The sequence below is a fragment of the Cucurbita pepo genome, chromosome 1 (assembly GCF_057944985.1).
Source record: "Cucurbita pepo subsp. pepo isolate OVF chromosome 1, ASM5794498v1, whole genome shotgun sequence".
NCBI classification, from domain to species: Eukaryota; Viridiplantae; Streptophyta; class Magnoliopsida; order Cucurbitales; family Cucurbitaceae; genus Cucurbita; species Cucurbita pepo.
The window spans coordinates 6,005,483-6,026,165 of record NC_141798.1 but is presented as its reverse complement, the minus strand read 5'-3'; the positions used below and the strand labels follow the sequence as shown (position 1 = coordinate 6,026,165).

The window sequence follows — 20,683 nt, the reverse complement described above, 5'->3', positions numbered from 1 at the left end:
TATCATATAACTTGAAATAGTATAAGATGTCAAATCAAATAATGATTTTGTGTAAGTTGGAAATTTGCATTTGGTACTTTGCCTTAGTCCTTCATACTATAAATATAAATTATTAATTTCCTACAAATGGGAAGCATAACCTTAGGATTCTTAATTTCCTACAAATTAAAAAAAAAAAAAAAAAAATCATATAAATTTGAGCACAAACACTGCACCACAAGCTCAAAAATTGACACGCAATCTTATAATTCATGGTTTCTAACGTGCAAGCTTTTTACCTTAAAGTAAGCAAAGAGTTATTGAAACATATTTCAATGTTTCAATCTGTACGTTGAAAGCTTCTATGGTCGAACTGATTCGAGACGGGAGATTCGAGCTTATAAGAGCTTAAGAGAGATGGGTTTGGGGGAGAGATAATGGCAACAAAAATGAGTTTATAATTAAAAGAAGAAAGAAAGAGAGGGCTACAACAGATCAGCCTAAAAATAATGTAGTTCTGAGCAGCCCCCCACCCCCGACCCACCCAGCGTCACCTTGTCTACTCTGTTATTTTTTTCTTTTCCCTTGTCTGCCATGTACTGAGAGAATGAGATGTTCAGATTTTTAAAATAAATAAATAAAAATGTCCCTCCTTAGCCTCTGCCTGCCTGCCTGCTTGCCTGCTTCCCCCTTTTGTTTATACTTAATTCTTCCCTGTTCTTCTTTCACCACCACCACCACCATCATCATCATTCCCTGCATCCTCCTCCCCCAACTCTACCTATTATTCCACAACCAAGCAAACTGTTGTTTGTAATATCAGTTTAATGATCTACATCTATATCGTTCAACAAAATATAATAAGATATTGTCCACTTTGAACATAAGCATGACCTCTTACCAATGGATATGTATTCCTTATTTAACAAATTCATGATCAACCGCTAAACTAGTTAACGTGGACCTCGACAATAAGCTCAATTAATTTGATAATTGCACGTGGGTCTGAGGAAAGCAAGTTGGCAGAGGGGGAGGACAGACCCTTTTACTAAAACTACCCTTTCACGTGGAGGAGGAGAAGGAGGAGGAGGAGTCTGATCTGTTTTCTTTTTCTTTATCTTTTCTTGTTAATAACGTTTGACCATTGACCAAAATCCGTGTTCTTCTGGACATCATGCAAAAGGCAAAACAATGGGCGAAGGACAGCAGCAGTAATTCTATACATCTCTATCATCCCAACAAAACGCAATAACTCAACACAGAAATTGAAGAGAAAACGGACCTGGGTTGGGGCCAACGGATGCGGGTTTCGACATGATGGAAGTGGGTGGAACCGCCGCAAATGGCACAGCCGCCGTCGGACTTGGCGGGAATATGTGTGCCGGCATCCCCATCGCCTGTGATTGATGGTAATGATACACCGGGTACATCGGCATCAATGTGTTCGCCCCCACCATGGCCTGCCCCGGATATATCTGCGCGTAAGGCCCGCCGTTCATATACCCCACCTTCTGCTGTTCATCACCAAAAAAAAAAAAAAAAAAAAAAAAATCATTATCTAATGTCTAATGAATTTCAAAATATTTAAGAAATAATTGATTTATTAATTTAAATAAATAAATAAAAAAAGGAATAACTGACATGGTTGTAACTGATATCGGTGGCGATGTAGGTGGTGGGGCTTGGGGAGTATCTGTAAGAAAACGAAATTTACGTTGATTTACAAGAAAATACCAAAAATAATACTAAAGAATCCCTGGGCAATAATAGAGTACGGAAGAGTGCATAGGATCTTGAGGTATACCCATAGAAAGGGACGGCCTGATGAGGCTGATGATGAAACGCCGTCGGATGAGTCCCCGCCGGGTAGTACCACTGCACGTGGTTTCCCGCAGCCGCTGACGTCGTCCTCGGCGCACCACCGTTTGATCCTTCAAGGAATCACAAACCATATTCAGATCTTCCTCAACTTAATTACGAAAATGCCATTCACAAATACTGAATTGACCAGTTTCTTCTTCGAGAGAGAAGAGGAGAAGAGTGTGTTAACCTGGTTGAGGACCTTGCGGAGGAGTAGCCGAAGCCGACCTAGAGGATCGTCGAGCGCCAAGGGAAGCCAGATTACAGTTGGCTCGACGGCCATTGATGATCGGAGCCGAATCCTCACAAGCCTTCTTCGCCGATTCTGCGTCCTTGAACGTGACCTAAAATCGAAAACATCAAGAACATCAAGAACATCAAGAACATCAAGAACAAACTCGAGAATCATCAATGAAGCCAAAAATTAAAATAAAATAAAATAAAATAAGAAAGAAATCCGTAATTCCTTGAGACTTACGAATCCGTAGCCCTTGGATCTGCCGGTGAGTTTATCGGTGATGATAACCGCCTCGAGAATGTCACCGAACTTCTCGAAGTGATCTCTCATGGCTTCCTTGGGAGTCTCCCAAGCCAAGCCCCCAACGAACACCTTGGTGAAAGTGGTATCCCCAAACATGGCTGAAGAATGGGTGGTGATTAAGGGAAGGAGGGAGAAAATGGTGGTGGGGAAGGGAAGAAGAAGGTTATATAGGAAGGGAGAAAGGGAGAAGAACAGAGCATGAAGAAGAAGAACAGAGTGGTATGGAAATAAAGAAATGGAAGAAGACAGAGAGACAGAGAGGCTGACAGATAGGCAATTGCCCAACCCTGGCTATGCCTATCTATATACTCATCAACGTGAACACACACAACCATTTCTTTTTCTTTCTTTATTTATTTATTTCGATTAAAATTAATTTTAATTCGGTAATTACCTACAAATTACAATTATTAAATACTAATAATCTTACCTAATTAAATTTCATATATTTATTTATTTATTTATTTATTTATTTATATAGGATTAGTTAATTAGGAGTATGTATATATATATATATATATTTATTTATTTATTTAGTTATTAATTTATATTTATATTTATATTTATATTGTAAGTTAAAATTTTGAATTTTTAATAGTAGTAATCTTGACTAAAATGTTTGAAATTCAAAGTACGTTGTTTATCCATAAGGAAAAAAATATATTGTGATGTCTGAGTAAAGTAGATGTCCAATCAGTACAATATATGAACGAGAGTGATCGTGAATATATGAGTCGACCGTCCAATTAGTACAATATCTGAACGAGAGTGATCATGAATGTATGAGTCGACCCTTCATTTTTTGTGACATTGTCATAAAAACTCTAAAATTAAGCATGTTTTGGTGTAAAGTTATATATATTAGGTAATCTGTTTAATTTTTTATTACCATACATACGAGTGAGCACAAAACATCTTAAAATGACATGCATTGGTTTATGACAATAGTTTAAGTCAAGTAGATTATTGATTTTTAAAAATAATTCAAGTTAATTGAGTAACGTAATCATAGCATAATGTTGGATCATAATAGTTTGTAAATGAGACACCACGCGGTGTGCCAGTAAGTTGGTTGGTTTGAGAGGACAACGAAACATTTCTATAAGAGTGTGAAACCCAAACAAGAGGTGGTGTGCATTCATATATATATATATATATTGGATAGTCTTTATCAATATTCAATATTAGTGATTAAATTGCTAATTTATTCCTAAATTTTTATTTATATTGGATCCGTATATATATAATTATTTATAATCTTATAATTTGTATAAATTAAATATTTTTCTTTTGAATAGTTGTTTAAAAAGCTGTATTTATGTGTTTTTTTTTTTAATGAATTATAGAATAAAACCATATTATTAAATCAATAGGATTTTAGATAAAAACAATGACAGAGCTGTTTACATATATAAAAAACCTTGTTGTGTTATGGAAATTAAGATTTGTTGGGTTAAAATTAGGAAATTTTTATTTTATGATGAAAAAAGTTGGGTTTTTAACAACTTTGTTCAAAAAATGCCTATAAATTCCAACCTTTATTATTATTTATAATTTTGATAAATATTTTCAATTATAAATTAATTTAATAAAAAAATATGAAATTATACACTAAAATACAGTCAAAATGACAACATAAAAGTTTTATAACCGCTCTTGAATTCCACTTTTTAAAACTTAAATTAGTATAAAAACAAAATTTAGGAGCTGGAGGCTAAACACATTTTTTTAAAAATATATTTACTGGTAATAAATTTAATATATTTAGTTTAAATAGAATTAAAATTACATATTAAAATCAACACAATTCAACAATAATTATAAAAAGTTTATATATATAAAATACAAAAACAAGTTATAATATTGGATATTGTTTATTATTATTATTTATATTCTTCGAAATTAAATTAATAAGTGATAAATTAACGGAGAAAGAATTTGACTTAGGAGTTAAATTTGTATAGTTTAGAGTTCGGAAACTAATCTTATATTTAATATGAAAGTTCACTTTAAATTTTGAATTATTTTTTGAACTCGAACAAATTCATAAATTTATTATAAAATAAAAAAAAAAATTATATATAATTGGGGGAATAGATTTTAACGAATAAACTTATAAAATGATAAAATAAATAAAAAGATAAAAAGAAATAAATAAGTAAATAAAAGGAAGAGAGAGTGAGAGAAGGAAAATGGGCACTCCCTACAAAGATACGGGCAGCCTCGCGTGGATGTCTTGTACTCATTCATTCGTTCCTTCAATTATAACAACGCACGTGACAAATGCCACGTGACATACACAGTCAGCTTTCTCTCTCTCTAGAACTAGGAGGGAGCATAGGACAACGTGGCCAGCTGTAAGAGAGCAGGACGGGTATTTTCGTAAATTCATCCTTCCTTTTCTTTTATTTTTATTTTATTTTTATTTAAGGTACTTTTTGATTTTTGACCATTAAAAAAAAAAGAAAGAAAAAACGAGCCTCTGCGATCCCATGCATCAGACCCCAGCCATTGCCAGTGCACTACACGTTCTCTATTTCTGTTATTTGTAGTTTTTTTTAATTATTATTTTATTTTTTTTTTCCAAATTTTCTATTTTATTTCGTGAGGGGATTAATGTCAAAATAATAACCATTCCTTAATAACTAGCTAATATATTTGAAAGTGTTTTGACAAAATAGACATTTAAAAAATCGAGGAATTAAAATGGTCATTAGACTTCAAAAAAAATATTTGATAGATAATTTTACTTTTTAATTTTGTGTCAATAGGTCTCATATTTTATTTTTTTTTAAAATTTTATGTTAAAATTTTATATTAATTTTAAATTTTGAGATAACACTTGTAAAAGGGGCTTAAAATTTATTGCATATTATTTTTTTATTAGAAAAAAAGCAGAGAGTAATATTAAAAAATGTCTGGGCAGAGCCCTCAGCAAGGGGTGACGTTCCTCTCCGAGCTGGATCTTCAGTTTTATAACAATTCTCTCTCTCTCTCTCTCTCTCTCTCTCTCTCTCTCTCTCTCTCTCTCTCTGGTATTTGCTAAACTACCAAACAGCAACCTTTTCTACTTTGACCGCTTTATTTGAATGATTTTAAGATTAGTAGTCGTCTTTTGCCAAGAATATCATAACAAAATACAACTTTAATTTTCTTTTTCAATTTTTAATTACAAGAAAATAATAATTAATACACTTTTTCTACATTGTTTCTTTATTATTTTTTTTTAAATCAACATATTTACACATAAAAGTATTTGAAAAATATATTATACCTAGTGACTCTTAGTAAAAAGATCAACTAAAAGTGAGAATGATAGAAACCAAAACAGAGATAATCTCAAATGAGAAAACTTACGGACATAAATGCAACCAAATCTAAAACTTGAGGATAAAAAAAGGTATAATTTATTTATTTATTTTCATTAATGAAAATATTAAAAACGACAAGTGTATGTCATAGATTCATAACAATCTATTAGTAATGGGCTACACAATAAATCATTGCTTTGCATTTAGTTAAGCAAAGTGCAAATCTTCAAGTTTGATGCTACGTGTTATGGACAGTATGATTTGTACATGCAAGTGAGGTTGTAGCTATGAGAAAATCGAGCCTATGCTTTAATCTTGCCATAGAATAAATTTAAAACTATGAAATTTATAACATTACCAATAATGGAGTTGATGGCAGTATAGAGCTAGTAGGAGCAAAGCTCACACACACCGACTAATAAAAGATGGGACAAAATTCACCTGATTCTCCGAGTTGATTCAAAAAAAAAAAAAACAAAAAAATTCAAACATTTAGTCCAATAGCCTTTTCTCATTCAATCAAATCAACTACTTAAAACCTGGCTTGCCAAATTACCTTTTCTAAAGAATAAAAACAATAATAAAATTTCTTTTATAATTAGGTTGAAACATAAAGAGAGAAAGTAAGTTAATATTTAGGAAAAGAAATAAAATATTGTAAAGCTCGAATCAACTTTAAGACTATTCTTACTATTCTTAAAACTACAATAGCTTTCAATATATGAAATCACCTTTTCAAAAGGAACATTTTCGTAATTTGATGGTTGGAACACGAGATAAAGGATCATTTTCTGAATTGACGAAGATGCAATTTCTTCTAATCACCTATCAGTGCGAATGCAATTTATGTTCTACAGATCCTAGCCATTTTCAGAAATACTATTTCACCAAATATATTGTTATATCACAAAAATTACCATACCCTTCTAAATACATAAAAAAAAGTTGCCCTATTAAGTTCTGAAAAGTACAATATAAATACAAAAAATCCTTAATTATTGGGCTAGTTGGGCATTGATGATAAACCATAGATGATAATAAAAAGAATAGGCAAGAAAAGTAATAATTGTGAGAGAGAAGCAAAAAAGAAAAAAAAGAAAAAGTTAGAAGAAATCAAATCAAAGAGGGATAAAGTGTTAATTTGGGGAGAGGAAGAAGAAAGGATTACTTGAAACACAGCTGTGGGATTCATGAGTCCGTACCAAACACCCAACCAAGTGGGGGGTCTGTGGAAAGCGTTGCCCCAATTGGCTTGACCTAAGTGGACTGACAGATTGGAGATCTTCACTGGTTTTAATGGAATGGAAACACATTTAAAGAGAAAAAAAAAAAGAGAGAAAGAGAGAAGGGTACCACTATAATGTTTCTCTGACTGTGATCTCAGATCACGTGCTAGTCATGTGACTTCTAGCCTGGTGATTTATGTCCACCACGTGCTCCTGCTTCTTCTTGCACAGTACTACAGATAATAATAACCATGCTTCCACTTCCAGATAAGTTAAAGTCCGACTGTTGCTCAGCTATTTTGGGATATCAAACGGACCTACCCAGAAGAGAAGGTAATTTGAATGTGGCCGATTTCCCCTCTTTTGCAATCAGTTTCCCTACAGCACCTGCTGCTGACGCTAATTGTCCCCCCTTCCCAAGTGTGTGTGATTTCTCCGTTATGTATGGCCGTGCCTCACCTCAGGGCATATCGGTTGAAGTAGATTCTTCTTATCAATCAAAACCCCTTCCCAAACAAACAATCATGCATCTTCATTTATCAAATGCCTCAATTTTCTTAATGATTCACTAACTGAAGTAAACCCTAATGGTAATGGTAACCTACATATACTATTTCAAATCCAATATATAAGCTACTATTTTATTTTGAATTGACAGTCTCTTCGGCCAAAATCTCTTATTCAGAACCTGAACAAAACATGCTAGTTCATATATATATTGATTGCCTTGAGAATCAAATCACAGATCTTTTAGTCAAGAGGAAGTGAAGCATAATATGATCTTACCAAAGTTCTTTTAAGGATGGAGAATCGCTGAGCTGCTTTGATTGGTTTGCTTTCCTTCCCTCAATATTTGTTGGGTTGGGATTGGGGGACCCGAGCAAGATGCTTGCTAAGAAGATTGCAGTGTCCACCAACAGCGCCCCATCTGTCCCTCCAAGTCAAAGAAACTTGCAGTTGACCTACAGTCAGATTCCAGTCAAGCATTCGGATGAAATATCAGCCAACAGAATATATATGCAATATGAAATATCAGCCAACAGATTTGTATGTAGAGAGAGAGAGAGAAGACAAATTCATGGTAAAAGGGAAGGAGAGGATAAATGTAGCACTTTCTTAGTCGTTCGAAACCAGTGTCATTAAAGCAAAAGCAACAGAAGTTGGAAAGAGAATAATATTTCCAGTTTTCAAATTACTGAAGCAACTATACTAAATTGAAGGTCCCAAATTTTACAACAACTTTAGCTGACGAGAGCATCAATAAAATCGAAGCCCACCTTAAAGCCCAAACCAAAATCAAATCCAGAACCAACACAGAAACCACAAAAATATAGATTACAATATCATCTCATATCATAATAAATTAGCCAAATCGATTGTAAAGATGCTATATAGGCGTTGAACGCTTCTACCAGCCTCAGATTTCAGGCAATCCAAGTGGGATGCAGGTGACTCCTATTCATTATTCTGCATTGAAGGAATGATCAAATGCTGTCCCTGCAAAACATAGGATGCCGGGAAATAATAATAGAGTCAGCCAAAACATTTATCAGACAACTAACCTCAATAAAACAATTTTTTTAAAAAAAGATATATATTGGTAGATGGATATCAATGCTGTGCATTTGCAATAGAGGAAACAAACAACCATTTGCTCAACCATAATGTACCAATAAGCAAAAGAATCAAACAGCCAAATTAAAATTAACATTTGAGTTACCCTCACGTAGACACCTCAGACTGCATTAAGAATTCACCTTAGTAATTAAAACCAGCAAAACACATTTCATAATCCAAAACTACCGGTGTAAAGGCAACCTTTTGATCCACAGTAGATAGTTGGGAAGGGCTTAAATCTCAATCAAATAAAAGAGAAAATTGACGATCAACTACATGTTACTCAGTTTAAAGAACTTGTCGAAAGTTTAAATGAGCATAAAATGCTAAAAATAGAAAACCCACTAAAATTTCATATTTCAACCCTTCTTTTCATTCTAGCCCATTTCAATACTGACGATCTACAGATTTCCACCAATTTTAACAAGGGGTTACTGTGCAGAGCGCACAACTTTTAGTATTAAAAAAAAAAAAAAAGGAGATCGTAAGACATTCGTTCATATATGCCGCCATGAAGATTTGTACTCATAACCTTTAGGACACCCTGGTTCTTCAAACCACCAAGCTCAAAGTTAGTAAAGGCAGATTATGTCATCATAATTAATAATCACTGCATCAATGAGACATCAACTCAAAAATTGATGTTCATGTGAGTAACAACCTCAGCGCGGTAGCTGCTCCTAATAATTTATTCTCCTTGTAGAGGTCCATATTTAAGTCTTGCAACATTCAACTATTTGTGATTACTAGTGGTTGGTGGAATTACTTATAATTAGAGCTCTTTTGATAGTTCTATTAATATATTTGGAATGAATTTAGGGATTAAATCCTTCCAACTTTTGTAACCCATATTCTGTTTTTTTTTTTTTTTTTTTCATTTTGCTAAATTGGAAGTCATATTTTATAACAAAATAATTTAGAAAAAAAAAAAAAAAAAAAACATTAACGCCAAATTAACCAAAACTGAACATTTAACCACAATCATAAAAACAAAGTCACACAACCGCCATAACTCAAAAATCTTCATGGCCTTATTAAATGATTTAATATCCTTGCATAAAGAAGAAATTATGATATGACCAACTACAGGGAAGAACATCTTGCATAGATATTTCATTGCAACTAGAAATCTATGTGACAGGTAAACAGGCATATCTTCCTATACTAGGACAAATAGCGAAAATAGTACAATTCAAATTACTTTCTGTTCTAAAGAGAGCAGTGAATCAACGTCAGAGGTAAACATGCTTCTCACACAAAACCCTATTATGACAAGTAGCAAGAAAACTAATGCAATTCATTTTCTTTTCATCCTAGAAAACTAAGAAAGCAGAACAATGAAAGGCCAATAAAAAGTCGTATTAGGCATTATTTCAAAAAATGACAAGCCAATAACTATCACATTCAAGAAATGTTAGATAGAATACTGTCCCATTCTTCAATTAAAACTTCCTCGATTGTGAAGCATTTAGATCAAACAGGCAAGGAACAGCTATAGAAAATTCAAGGGAAAAAAACTGTTATATAGATATTTACATCGTTATAAATAGTGGAATTTCAAGCTCACCGTTCCCAAGATCTCAAATAATCTTAAACTAGATGTAGGACATTGTTCCAAATGAAAAGTATCTTCATACAGATTTCTTTCTTTCTTTCTTTTTTTTTTGAGAAAATGAAATCTTCTTTTCTGAACAATGATACTGTAAGACAAATTTAAATGTCTAAAAATTCCTCCGAGGAAAAAGAGTGTGTAGAATTTTTTCTTGACTATGGGATGTTTGAAAGGTAGAACAATAAAGTTCTTTTCTTTAATAATATTTCTTATAAACATTAAAAGTATATCATTTCAGTATCATCTACCAATGGTTGGCTTGGTGACATTGAGCATGTGGAAAAAACAAAATAAACTTTGGGGAATGGATTCGATCTCCATATGTTGGTCACCTACCACCTAGGATGAAATCCTACTAGACAAGCTAACTTCATATGACAAGCAAATGTTATAATAATAATAATTAAAAAAAAAAAAAAACAGGTAGGATATATGTATATATAAGGGAAAAAGAATAATGGGTCCATCTTCTAAGCAACATTCAAAAATAAAAGACAATGCTGGTAATAACAAGTGAATAACAGCTACAAATTTCAATCCAATTATTAGCAATGAAAAAGAGGGCGTTCCTGAACAGCATGTTGACAAGTTGAGAGAAGAGAGATTATTACTTGGGTGTTAATGTAAGTCAACGCTCCCGACTGCATGTATTGCTGCACATATAGTTGAACCAAAATCAAGGTATGATTACATATAAAGGGTAAAAAAAAATCAATTCATGTGTCCATGATGATAAAAAAGAATTTCTGTAAACAAAGATTCTACAAAAAGTAACTAAACCTGGGAATTTTGACCAGGCATGGCCCCAACTGCATCTCTTTTAGCAGATTCGTCACCACCCCTAGAAGATCCTTTAGCATCACACTGGAAAAGTTTGCATTCAACCAGAAAAGCTTAGCCATACTTTTCTCTCAAAGAAAGCTCAGATTAGGGGGATACAATAAACACTAGAATACTAGGTTTAAGAGCTGGTTTCAATTACCTCCAACTGAAGCAACACCATTGCCCCCACCAAAAAAAGTGAAGGAAAAAAAAAGGAAAAAAGAAAACAAATGTGAGCACATCATAGTGATGAGGTCAAACAAATTATATACCCGCACAAAAAACGTAACAGACCAAATTCATTCAAAACGTCAGGATACAAGCATTCACTGATCAACAGCGAAAAGTTTTAAGCACTCGTCCACCAGTTGAAGCACAAATCTCAATCACTAAAAGTAATCGAAAGTGCGAGAAGAGCTCTAATTGCTATAGTCATGGACGTCCACAATAATCCGCATAAGTAGTGTCCGTGTACAATTAAGTCTAAATGTGAGGTGCAAGAAAACGTAAAACAAAAAGAGAAGCTAAAAATTAGAAACAATTTTACCTCTCTGTACCTAGTAAGGTACGACTTAAGCGGATCAATATACTCCTCAAATCCCAACGTCGCCATTGCCCAAAGCAAATCATCGCCATTAATAGTCTTCCTCTTTTCCTTCTGGCACTTGTCACTCGCCCTACACAAAAAAAAAAAAAAAAAAAAAACAAAAAAACAAAAAAACAAAAAAACAAAACAGTCCAATCGACACTAAAACACCAGAAATTACGATCCGAAAACAGATTAAAAGAAAGAAAAAAAAAAAAAAAAAAAAAAAAAAAAAAAAAAAAAAACGCACTCGCTAGTGACGAAGCTAATGAACTCGGAGACGCATTCCTGGACAGTATCCTTAGCGTCTTTAGCGATCTTGCCATTAGCAGGCAAGGCCTTCTTCATGATCCGACTAATGTTAGCGATCGGAAGAAATCGGTCCTGTTCGCGAGCACCACCAGTGATAGGGCTCTGCTCGCCGCCGCTCTCGTGACTGCCACCGGGCGGACTGGTGGGAGGCTCCGCCATATCAGCAAGATCCTGAATCAATGAAGAGAAAAACAGCAAGAGCGAAAGAAAACAAGTGTGAAAAGAGAAGATGTGAAGAAGAAGAAGAAGAACAACAACAACAAGAACAAGAACAAGAAGAGGAGAAGAAGCATACGTGTAACCCTAAGTCTGGCATGGAAGAGAATTGAGAGAGAATGGTACCTGACAGAGGTGAGTGAAAGAGGATAATTTTGTATTTGGCGCGCTGCTCTCAGAGGAAGGAGACTTTGTTCGAGGATTTCCTCGTTTTTTTTTTCTTTGATCGGACGCTGGAGAAAGGAGACGCACAGAAAAGACGGCAAAGGAGCTTTCTTTTTTTACGACACCCGTTGCTTTCCTTTTTTTAACTAATTTTGAAAATTCTTTATTTTACTTTTTTTTTCTTTTCCTTTATAAACTCACTCTAATTATTATTTATACTCTTTAAATCATTTTTAGTATTTCATTTTAATTCATAAACATTATATCATCGGTTTATTCGGTCTCTTATCTATTTACTTAATTCATAAATATTTATACAAAATCACAAATTTGGATTTTTGTATGTTTTTTAAAATATAAATTAAATGATTTTGAGTAGAAAGTAGAAACTTTTATTAAAATGGAAAATTAAAAATAATAAATGTTAAGGGCTTTGCTAAACCCTAACTTTTATAAACTAAACTATGATGCTTTGCTAAATTTGGGGATTAAAATGGGTTTAGAAACAAACATGCATACAAGTAAATTTGGGTCTCTATGAATGGATGTAGTAGTTTATGCATTGCATATGCCTCTTAATTTGCTGCTAATTATATTTACAATTTACAACCATATGACTAAACTCACAGCATTTCATAGATTTATAACTAAAATGCATACAATTCATCATATTTTGATCTAAAAAGAGTTGTTTATAGCACCTTTTATACGTAGTAACCAATCGGGAATGCTTCCTCAACAACTTTCTTCATTATCTCTTTCTGCTCCAAATACAATCACAAAAGTTGTCTGTGTTAGTTCACCACAGTTCTACAGACCGTGTTTGACTCACAAATTAGTATAATGTTGATTTTGTTAAGTTCGAAATCACTTCAACCCATGTTTTTAATATTTTAAAATCGGTTTAATCAACTCGATAATGTATGCTTCACGGTAATCTTGGGTAAAATGATTTTAACTATTTTAAAATCACTACTAAATAGCGGGATTAGAAGGCAAACGTCCCAAATAGGCAACTGGCAATTGTTTTACCTGGATTGTGCTTGTGATGATTCCAGGAGCATCCTGTATTAATCAGATTCACAGAAGAATTCAGACAAGAATCACGGAAGCAATAATACATAAAGTCATAGAAAAGGGACGTTTGTTTTGTTTTTAAAGCATTGAAACTTTTATGAACCTTAAACGACTTTTTGTTCCATGATATCTCACGCCACGTTTTCGACTCGAGTAAGTCCCATATGTTAGGCATGCAAATAGTATTCACGTGCTCCATGACTCTCAAGCTATCTGCCAAACATGTAGAAGACTTCAAACTCCCAAAAGTATATGAAGTAAAACTTCTCATACTTTACAAAGATATCAATGCTCCTACGGTTCAAAGGAAACGTGAAATGGTGATGATGGATTGCAAGAGAAACAATGGATGCACTTTCTTGAAAAAATGTACCTCCAGAACAGTAGCAAGAAGAACAAAGCAGCTATGAATGTCTGAATGAAGATGTGAATAAACTTTATAACTAAACAAGAGGCAGCTAATGATAATCAATAAAGATAATGAGCCTCCTCGTTACTCTTCGGCATGTCGATAAGAGGGAAAAAAACACTATTTAAAGAGCCAAAAGCGCAAAAGCAAGTAAACCATGAGAGAAGGAAAACTAGCAAGCTTACTTGTAACAAATGCTTCTTCCCACATTTCATTACTTGACCAAGTAGGTGCAACTTCCCGAAATGGAATGTCGATGCTTAAACAAGCTCTACAAAACATGTTCACATCAGATCTGTAAAACAACTAAACAAGAAGTTCCTGCAGTGCTAATGTTTTGTATGATTGTAACCCCTTGTTTTACTTTTACACGAATTTTTGCTTCTGAAAATTCATCTCCAATGTCTTGGTTTGTCTATATCATACTAAATTCATCTACAAATCGAATTAATTAAGAGAATCCTGGAAGTACAGCTTGCCCACTGATTTAAAAGGCATGCCTAGGTGATCTTCACCTAAGGTGTAGGGGAAGCCAACCTTTGTAAAGAACACCTACTTGGTGCTTGACACATATAAGTGCACAAGTTTCTTGTTCTTTTTCAAGAAAACGTTGGATGCCTATTCATACAAAACAATCTCTTGAATAAAACAATCCTTGTCAAGCTCTTTATAGCCAAAATGATGGTTAAATATATTGAAACTGCGAATTGGTGGACAACCGAACCCATTCGACTAATGTACATGTACTAAAACTGAAAAGTCCGAGTTAAACTATAATTTCATGTTTATAACATCAACAAGATCGAAACCGACTTCATATCTCACACTTTCAGGAAAAAAAACTACATCCTAGAATCTGAAAGTGAAAATAAAAAATAAAGCAGAAACAATAATATGATGATTCGAAATGGGTAGGAACATACTCAACGACTAATTGACGAATAACTCCAGTCAGAACACCGTCGCTAATGGGAGCTGTCTGCAGTTCAAAGGAATGTGTACTTGCAGAATCAAGGAGGCTTGTTCCTTTAGCTTCATTATTATCCTGTAAAAAACTTCCAATTAACACTTTATGCTCATACAATTTCGGGGGACAAGAAAATATTGTCAATATTTACAAACAAAAGTAACTTATTCAAAGACTGGCTTAAAGAAATTGATGCATCACCTTCCGGCAAACAACAAAAAAGTTAGTCAGGCAGCCTTCAAGTATCTGATCACCATCATTTGACAACAAAAGCTCAGTCACAGAAGGAGGCCTCAATTTTTCCAGAGACTTCCTACGCCTGATAAAGTTCACAAAGAACAAACCAACAACAAATATAGAATTGAATACCCCAAAAAGTGCTTAAACAAAAAGCCAAAATCATAGCTTAAACTATTCATATTTCATGTTCCAGTGAGAAACTAATTACTCTTCATTCCAACCACTCGTTTTGATCCTCCTAACTGTTCGAATCAGAATATTAACTGTTTCTTGCTCTTCCATTATTCCTAATGTAACAGTGAACTATGTCCAATCCAAACAATCAAAGTTGTGCACTCTCACCTAACCCAATCCGAGTACTTTGCCGCAGCAGCATCCCTTCCTCGACCCACGACGGCCAGATTTGCACCATTTTCCGGGACACCAAATTCACGAGGAACATAATTACCAACATGCGTGTGCACACCAACAGCCTCTTTAACTCTTTCTACATCCACAACACCGTCACTTTCACCCAAATTTTCCAAATTCACACTTACAAGCACTGTAACTGCCAATTCTTCTTCCCCATTTCTCTCATTTAATGCTACCGGTAACACTTTTCTCATTGAATCATCGACAAGCGTTCGAATTGCTGGTTTCCAAGGAATAGAATCAATCGGCGACGGTATTACCAGTTTATTGGTTGTTCTGTTCGATTCAGACAAGAGTTGAGGAGTCGAATTTGATAGAATTTTTACCGATTGAGTCAGCCTTTTCATGTGCCTATCCCAAAACAGAATGCTCGACGCATTGTTATGGGTCCGAGTAGTGGTATAAGCGCCTGGAATAATTGAAATTAACAAGTCAACAACAGCGAAAAACTATCCCTAACACAGGACTCTCCCTCAGTTTTTCAAATAATCAAATCGCTTAGCCAAGCAACTTCAATCCAAAACAAAGAGTCAAAAATCATTACGTTAGATATCATATGGTTATCCGATGATTCCCTAGACCCTAGCTCTCCTTACTACAGACAACAAACACAATGGATTGGGAAAACGCAAAATTTCCTCAGAATCCAAACACTTAATTCGACTTTCACCAAACAGATACAGCCGACCATTTCTGACAAATCAAAAGGCAGCAAAATATGAGTTACCAGGATGAGTTTCAAGGAAGGTGGCGACAGGAGGAACTTCGGAGCCTTGCAAAAGGACGCCATTGCTGAACAAGAATCGGAAGCTTGTCATTTCTTCAATTGATGTGATCAGTAGGAACCGAGGGAAACTATATAACGCAAATCGTCGACCCTTTTTTTTTTTTTTTTTTTTTTTTTCCTTTTTTTTTGGCGCCCCGCCAATCGCCCATTTGTCTCTCTTTAAAAAAAAAAAAAAGTTAATTTAAATATGAAAATGAGTCTTTTTTAAAATAAAATAAATTGCGTAACTTATTTTCTTTTTCTTTTTTTTTTGGAAAAATTCTCATTTTGATGTTCTTTTATACTAGTTTTCATTTTTCAATTTAATTCTTAAATTTTCAAACGTTTAGTTTTTATTTGACCTTAGATTTCAATATTTTATAATATTCATCTTCTATCTTCCATTAATTTAAAATAATTAGGATGTAAAATTTTAAATTAATCTTAATAGTGATAGAAAATAGTAAAAACTAATTTAATTTAGAAAATTAATTAATAGGAATTAATAACAAAATCAAAAGTAAGTAGTTAAAAAAAAAAAAATCAAAGAGTAGAAGTGTATAAATCTAATTATTCAAATTATTCAATCGTAAACCTTCATGTTAAATCGAGCTTGAGACATTTTTAAACTGAACCTAATTATTCAAACGTAAACCTTTTCAATTCAAGCAAGTCTTATTAAATAGGACATACATGAGTTGAGTTGGTTTGGAACACTCCTTTAGACCAATCCGAAACTTTGGATTGGTTAAGTTGGTGAACCAAGTAACTCGAATAAAGTTAACTCGAACCAAGTTCATCTTGCTAACACTGTTAAAGAAAAAAACAAGCACCCTAAGCTTTTGTTACAAGTCAAATGAATGTTGAGCAGTAGGAGGAAAATAAACAGAAAAAACTGAGATCCATTTCTTCAAAGAATGGTAGAACTCTTAACTATAAGCACTCTGCACCCTTAGAGTGCAATCCGGTAACAAAAATTCGTTAAAATTATCGGAGTCGTATAGCAGAACGATCCAAATTTACATACCTATGTACATTGTACATATCGCAGTCGCGATATAAGTACGAACCTCCTTCCAACTCCAACAATCAGGAAGCAAACAGTGCTACAGATTAGCTGCTGATCTATGAATAATGTCATAAATTGAGAGTAAAATTTCTGCACCTATCAGTGCAATGATCAGCCATTCCAAAAAATCTGATTTCCTGTTTTGCAGAATCTCCTGTAGGAAGCGAATATTATGCTGACAAAAACAAAAAAAAAAAGGTGGAGTTCAAGATGAATGAATTATATATCCTTATCGACGAATAAATAATCAAGATGAACGTATAGTTTCATCTTAAGTAGATGGTACTACCTCCACGAACTTCAATTTGAAATCCAGACTAGCGAATCTCTGTGTTAACTCAAACTCATCTCTAAGATATTCCCATATTTGAGCATATTTTGCATCCTTCCACGCAATGTCTGATCTGAAAAACGCAAAAACGAATAGATGTCTTTAGATTATATGCAGGAATCAGGATAAGCAAAAGGAAACAGTATGCTCACTGAAAAGTGCGCAGATAATACAATAGCATCAGTTTTCAAGATTTAACATAGTGTAATATCCACAAGAAATAACCTAAGGAATAAGTATTAGCGAATTATGTCAGAAACCTCTTCTTTTGAGATGGTGGAAAGTAGAAAAGAACGAGAGTTGTATAAAATGACAAGTCCAAGACAACAAGCCAAGAGGGGCACTAAAACGAGCCAAAATAAGTAAGCAAACAACACAAAATTTGTAAGAGTCCAAGCCCACTGCTAGTCGATATTCTCCTTTCTGGGCTTTCCCTTTCGAGCTTCCTCTCAAGGTTTTTAAAACCCGTTCTCTAGGGAGAGGCTTCCAAACCCTTATAAAGAATGTTTCGTTCTCCTCCCTAACCGATGTGGGATCTCACAGAATTACCACTTGAACAGCTATTTTTCGTCTTGTTCGATCATTTAAAAGTACATCGTCTCTTGTGCAGATTTCATAATATAATTCTAAACATACATCAAACTAACTATTAACAGCAGGAAATAACTAACCAACCTCTCAAAAAGCCCAAGCTTGAGAATGACATCAGCAAGATTTGAATTTGCCTTTCCCACCAACTGGAAAAGTTTCTTCCTCTTCATTTTGAACTTCCCAGTTGCTTCCATTTCACGGTTGATGTCAGTGAATTCAGCAACCATCCCATCAACCTTTGAAGAAAATGTTAAGAGCACGGTGGGATCATGTCAAATATCATCAACATTAATTGGTATTAAAATGTCTGGTCAGATATGGTAACTACCTGTCGTCCATAGTAATCAAGAGCGATGCTCTGACCAAGAACACTACCTATGGTACGTATGCCATCAATATTCAAGTACTGCAGCATTATGTAGTCCAGTCCCCCTTCCATCCATGTATTTAAGGCAGCCTTCTCTCTCACCTCATACTCTACAAACTCAAACAGCTTCAAATTCAGACAACAATAGACTTCCACACTACAGTATTTTTAAGTAACACACACTACCAAAATAGCAGGGGAACATACTTAAAGGAACCTGAGAGAAGTAAAGCAGGACTACTTTTCGTTGATACGGACATAAATGAACGTGTAACTTTTTTAGATGTATATAGTTCTTTTGACAATCTTTTAAATTGTGTATAGCATATTACATCAAGTCAAAGTGCCTCTCATTGATATTGTTATGAAACAACCCTACAATTCTAATCAACTTTGACGGGCTGTTTCTTATAAATGGTTTGATGAAGGAAAGATAAATGAATCCTTAGCGTTTTATATCACTACAACCACCACCAATAAGAACAATGATAATAACTCCAGTAGAAATAAATTTGTATAAAAATACATTTGAATTTCTTACCATCCTTTCTCATTTCAGGCAGCAATCCGGATGCATGTTTCTCTACAATTTTCAAATACCCATCAACCTCATCTTCACGAATGTTAAACAGCACAATGGAGCCATACTGAAAAACTACCATGTAAGAGAAGTCACTTCCGCTTACGCTGGCGCCAAGAGTCTGAAACAAAAAAAGAACAGTCTTCAAAGTGTACTCATTCAACTAATCATGAACGATGATCCACTAGATAGCAAGCTTACGTTCACATTACAAAGATCCCCGAACTTAAGGACTACATAATTCGTCATACGTGATGATGGCGGGATAAAGTAACGTTTATTTTGATCCACCAAGCTTCTCAAATCCACACTGAATCAAAGAAAATATGTGGAATGGAGAATAAATCAGAAACACACAAGTTTGTAACCCACATTGTGATGACTTAAACTTCATGCAAATCCTTAGTTTACCTTTTAAAGTATTTTGAAGCTACACGCTAGACAAATTCCAGAACCATTGAAAAATAATGAAAAATGAGTATAGTCATATAGAACTGCAAGAGGTGAAGGGAAAGAAGAAGAACAAAACGACACCACCTGGCGATTGAATTACAGAATTCTCGGAAAAAAATTCACAAACACTTTCCGGAATGGAACACAGTAAAGATAAATTTCAATTAATATTCCTTGTATGAAAAAACAAACACAATTGATCATCCCAGGCACCAAAATAACAAAAGAGTGAAAGAAATTGCAACCTAGTGGAGATAAAGTACGCTCTGACAGGAATAGACGGTCTAGAATCCTCCTCGACTTCATCTGCTTCACCCTCGCCAATTCCCTCTCCAACCTCCGAACACGAAACTGGTTCATTCCACTCCAACGTGTGCACCGAAGAGGTAATGCACCTTGCCAACACCACCACACCGCAACTCGACCCACCAAAGCGTCGAATTCCAAAGCCAGAACAAGAAACACTCGATAAACAGTTAATGGTAGTACAAAACACTAGGGTTTTGGAGAGGGTAATCGAGTGAGGCGTCGGTACAGGCGAGACGAAGGTCGAACTCGATCGAGCTAAAAACGAACGGCCAGAGGAGAACAGAGGCGATGACGAAGAATAAGCAAAGAGATTCGGAAGGAGGCGTACGGACCTCAGATGGGCGTCAATGGCGCGCCACATCTCTTCGTTCGATGTTTCCGTGACGACGACAGCGAAAGTTCTAACATTTGTTTAAGAAACCCCACCCTGCAAAGCTTTGTTCTCTCAATCCTGGGCTGGGCCGTTTGCTAAAAGTTTCTGGGCTTCACGGCCCATTTAATCTCTGGATTTTCTTTTTCAATAAAAAACCCATTAATAAAATATAAACTTTCTTAATTTTAAACTTCTCAAAAAACCTAATACTAATAGAGATAGTATTCCTCACTTAAAAACTCATGATCTTCTACTAAATTATTCAATGTGGGACTTACTCTCAATATTTGGTAAATGGCAAGCAAATATTTTTTAACAAAAACAGGAAAACGTTAAAAAATAAAAAATTAATAGATATTGGACACTATATTTTATAAATAAATAAATATATATATATATATATATATATATATATTATTGTGTCGGCAGCTACCAAAGCAAGTTGCGTACAAGAAACAAGTAATATAAAATCCTTCCTTTTTTTTTTCAA

At 34.3% G+C, this 20,683-nt stretch overlaps 4 protein-coding genes across 8 annotated transcripts; all 4 read right to left on the bottom strand.

The window, feature by feature from the left end:
* Positions 1 to 210: 210 nt before the first annotated feature.
* On the bottom strand, positions 211 to 2,664 carry LOC111794925 (putative RNA-binding protein ARP1). Of its 3 annotated transcripts, none has more exons than XM_023677124.2 (6): positions 2,318 to 2,664; positions 2,030 to 2,183; positions 1,784 to 1,910; positions 1,621 to 1,672; positions 1,262 to 1,493; positions 211 to 760 (listed from the first exon to the last, which is right to left on the bottom strand). In XM_023677124.2, the coding sequence occupies exons 1-6, from the start codon at positions 2,474 to 2,476 to the stop codon at positions 729 to 731; spliced, it is 756 nt and encodes a 251-aa protein (XP_023532892.1). In that variant the 5' UTR covers positions 2,477 to 2,664; the 3' UTR covers positions 211 to 728. The 3 variants fall into 3 exon arrangements, with proteins under 3 accessions (XP_023532892.1, XP_023532900.1, XP_086980653.1); XM_023677132.2 differs by having other exon boundaries at positions 211 to 783; positions 2,318 to 2,608; XM_087124527.1 differs by having other exon boundaries at positions 1,262 to 1,490; positions 2,318 to 2,605.
* A 5,413-nt stretch (positions 2,665 to 8,077) lies between these two features.
* Positions 8,078 to 12,558, bottom strand: LOC111794949 (nuclear transcription factor Y subunit B-1). Of its 3 annotated transcripts, none has more exons than XM_023677168.2 (7): positions 12,162 to 12,558; positions 11,805 to 12,037; positions 11,516 to 11,645; positions 11,129 to 11,134; positions 10,927 to 11,010; positions 10,758 to 10,799; positions 8,078 to 8,414 (listed from the first exon to the last, which is right to left on the bottom strand). In XM_023677168.2, the coding sequence occupies exons 1-7, from the start codon at positions 12,180 to 12,182 to the stop codon at positions 8,373 to 8,375; spliced, it is 558 nt and encodes a 185-aa protein (XP_023532936.1). In that variant the 5' UTR covers positions 12,183 to 12,558; the 3' UTR covers positions 8,078 to 8,372. The 3 variants fall into 3 exon arrangements, with proteins under 3 accessions (XP_023532936.1, XP_023532952.1, XP_023532945.1); XM_023677184.2 differs by having other exon boundaries at positions 12,209 to 12,515; XM_023677177.2 differs by lacking the exon at positions 11,129 to 11,134 and having other exon boundaries at positions 12,162 to 12,545.
* Positions 12,559 to 12,745: 187 nt separating this feature from the next.
* LOC111794909 (D-aminoacid aminotransferase-like PLP-dependent enzymes superfamily protein) lies at positions 12,746 to 16,256 on the bottom strand. Its single transcript, XM_023677105.2, has 8 exons — positions 16,082 to 16,256; positions 15,283 to 15,763; positions 14,902 to 15,019; positions 14,657 to 14,778; positions 13,919 to 14,004; positions 13,428 to 13,537; positions 13,280 to 13,312; positions 12,746 to 13,008 (listed from the first exon to the last, which is right to left on the bottom strand). The coding sequence occupies exons 1-8, from the start codon at positions 16,170 to 16,172 to the stop codon at positions 12,952 to 12,954; spliced, it is 1,098 nt and encodes a 365-aa protein (XP_023532873.1). The 5' UTR covers positions 16,173 to 16,256; the 3' UTR covers positions 12,746 to 12,951.
* A 746-nt stretch (positions 16,257 to 17,002) lies between these two features.
* Positions 17,003 to 20,231, bottom strand: LOC111778014 (sporulation RMD1-like protein, putative (DUF155)). The gene is made up of 7 exons (XM_023658020.2): positions 19,757 to 20,231; positions 19,260 to 19,368; positions 19,020 to 19,179; positions 18,440 to 18,588; positions 18,196 to 18,347; positions 17,479 to 17,593; positions 17,003 to 17,364 (listed from the first exon to the last, which is right to left on the bottom strand). The coding sequence occupies exons 1-7, from the start codon at positions 20,179 to 20,181 to the stop codon at positions 17,227 to 17,229; spliced, it is 1,248 nt and encodes a 415-aa protein (XP_023513788.2). The 5' UTR covers positions 20,182 to 20,231; the 3' UTR covers positions 17,003 to 17,226.
* Positions 20,232 to 20,683: the final 452 nt, after the last annotated feature.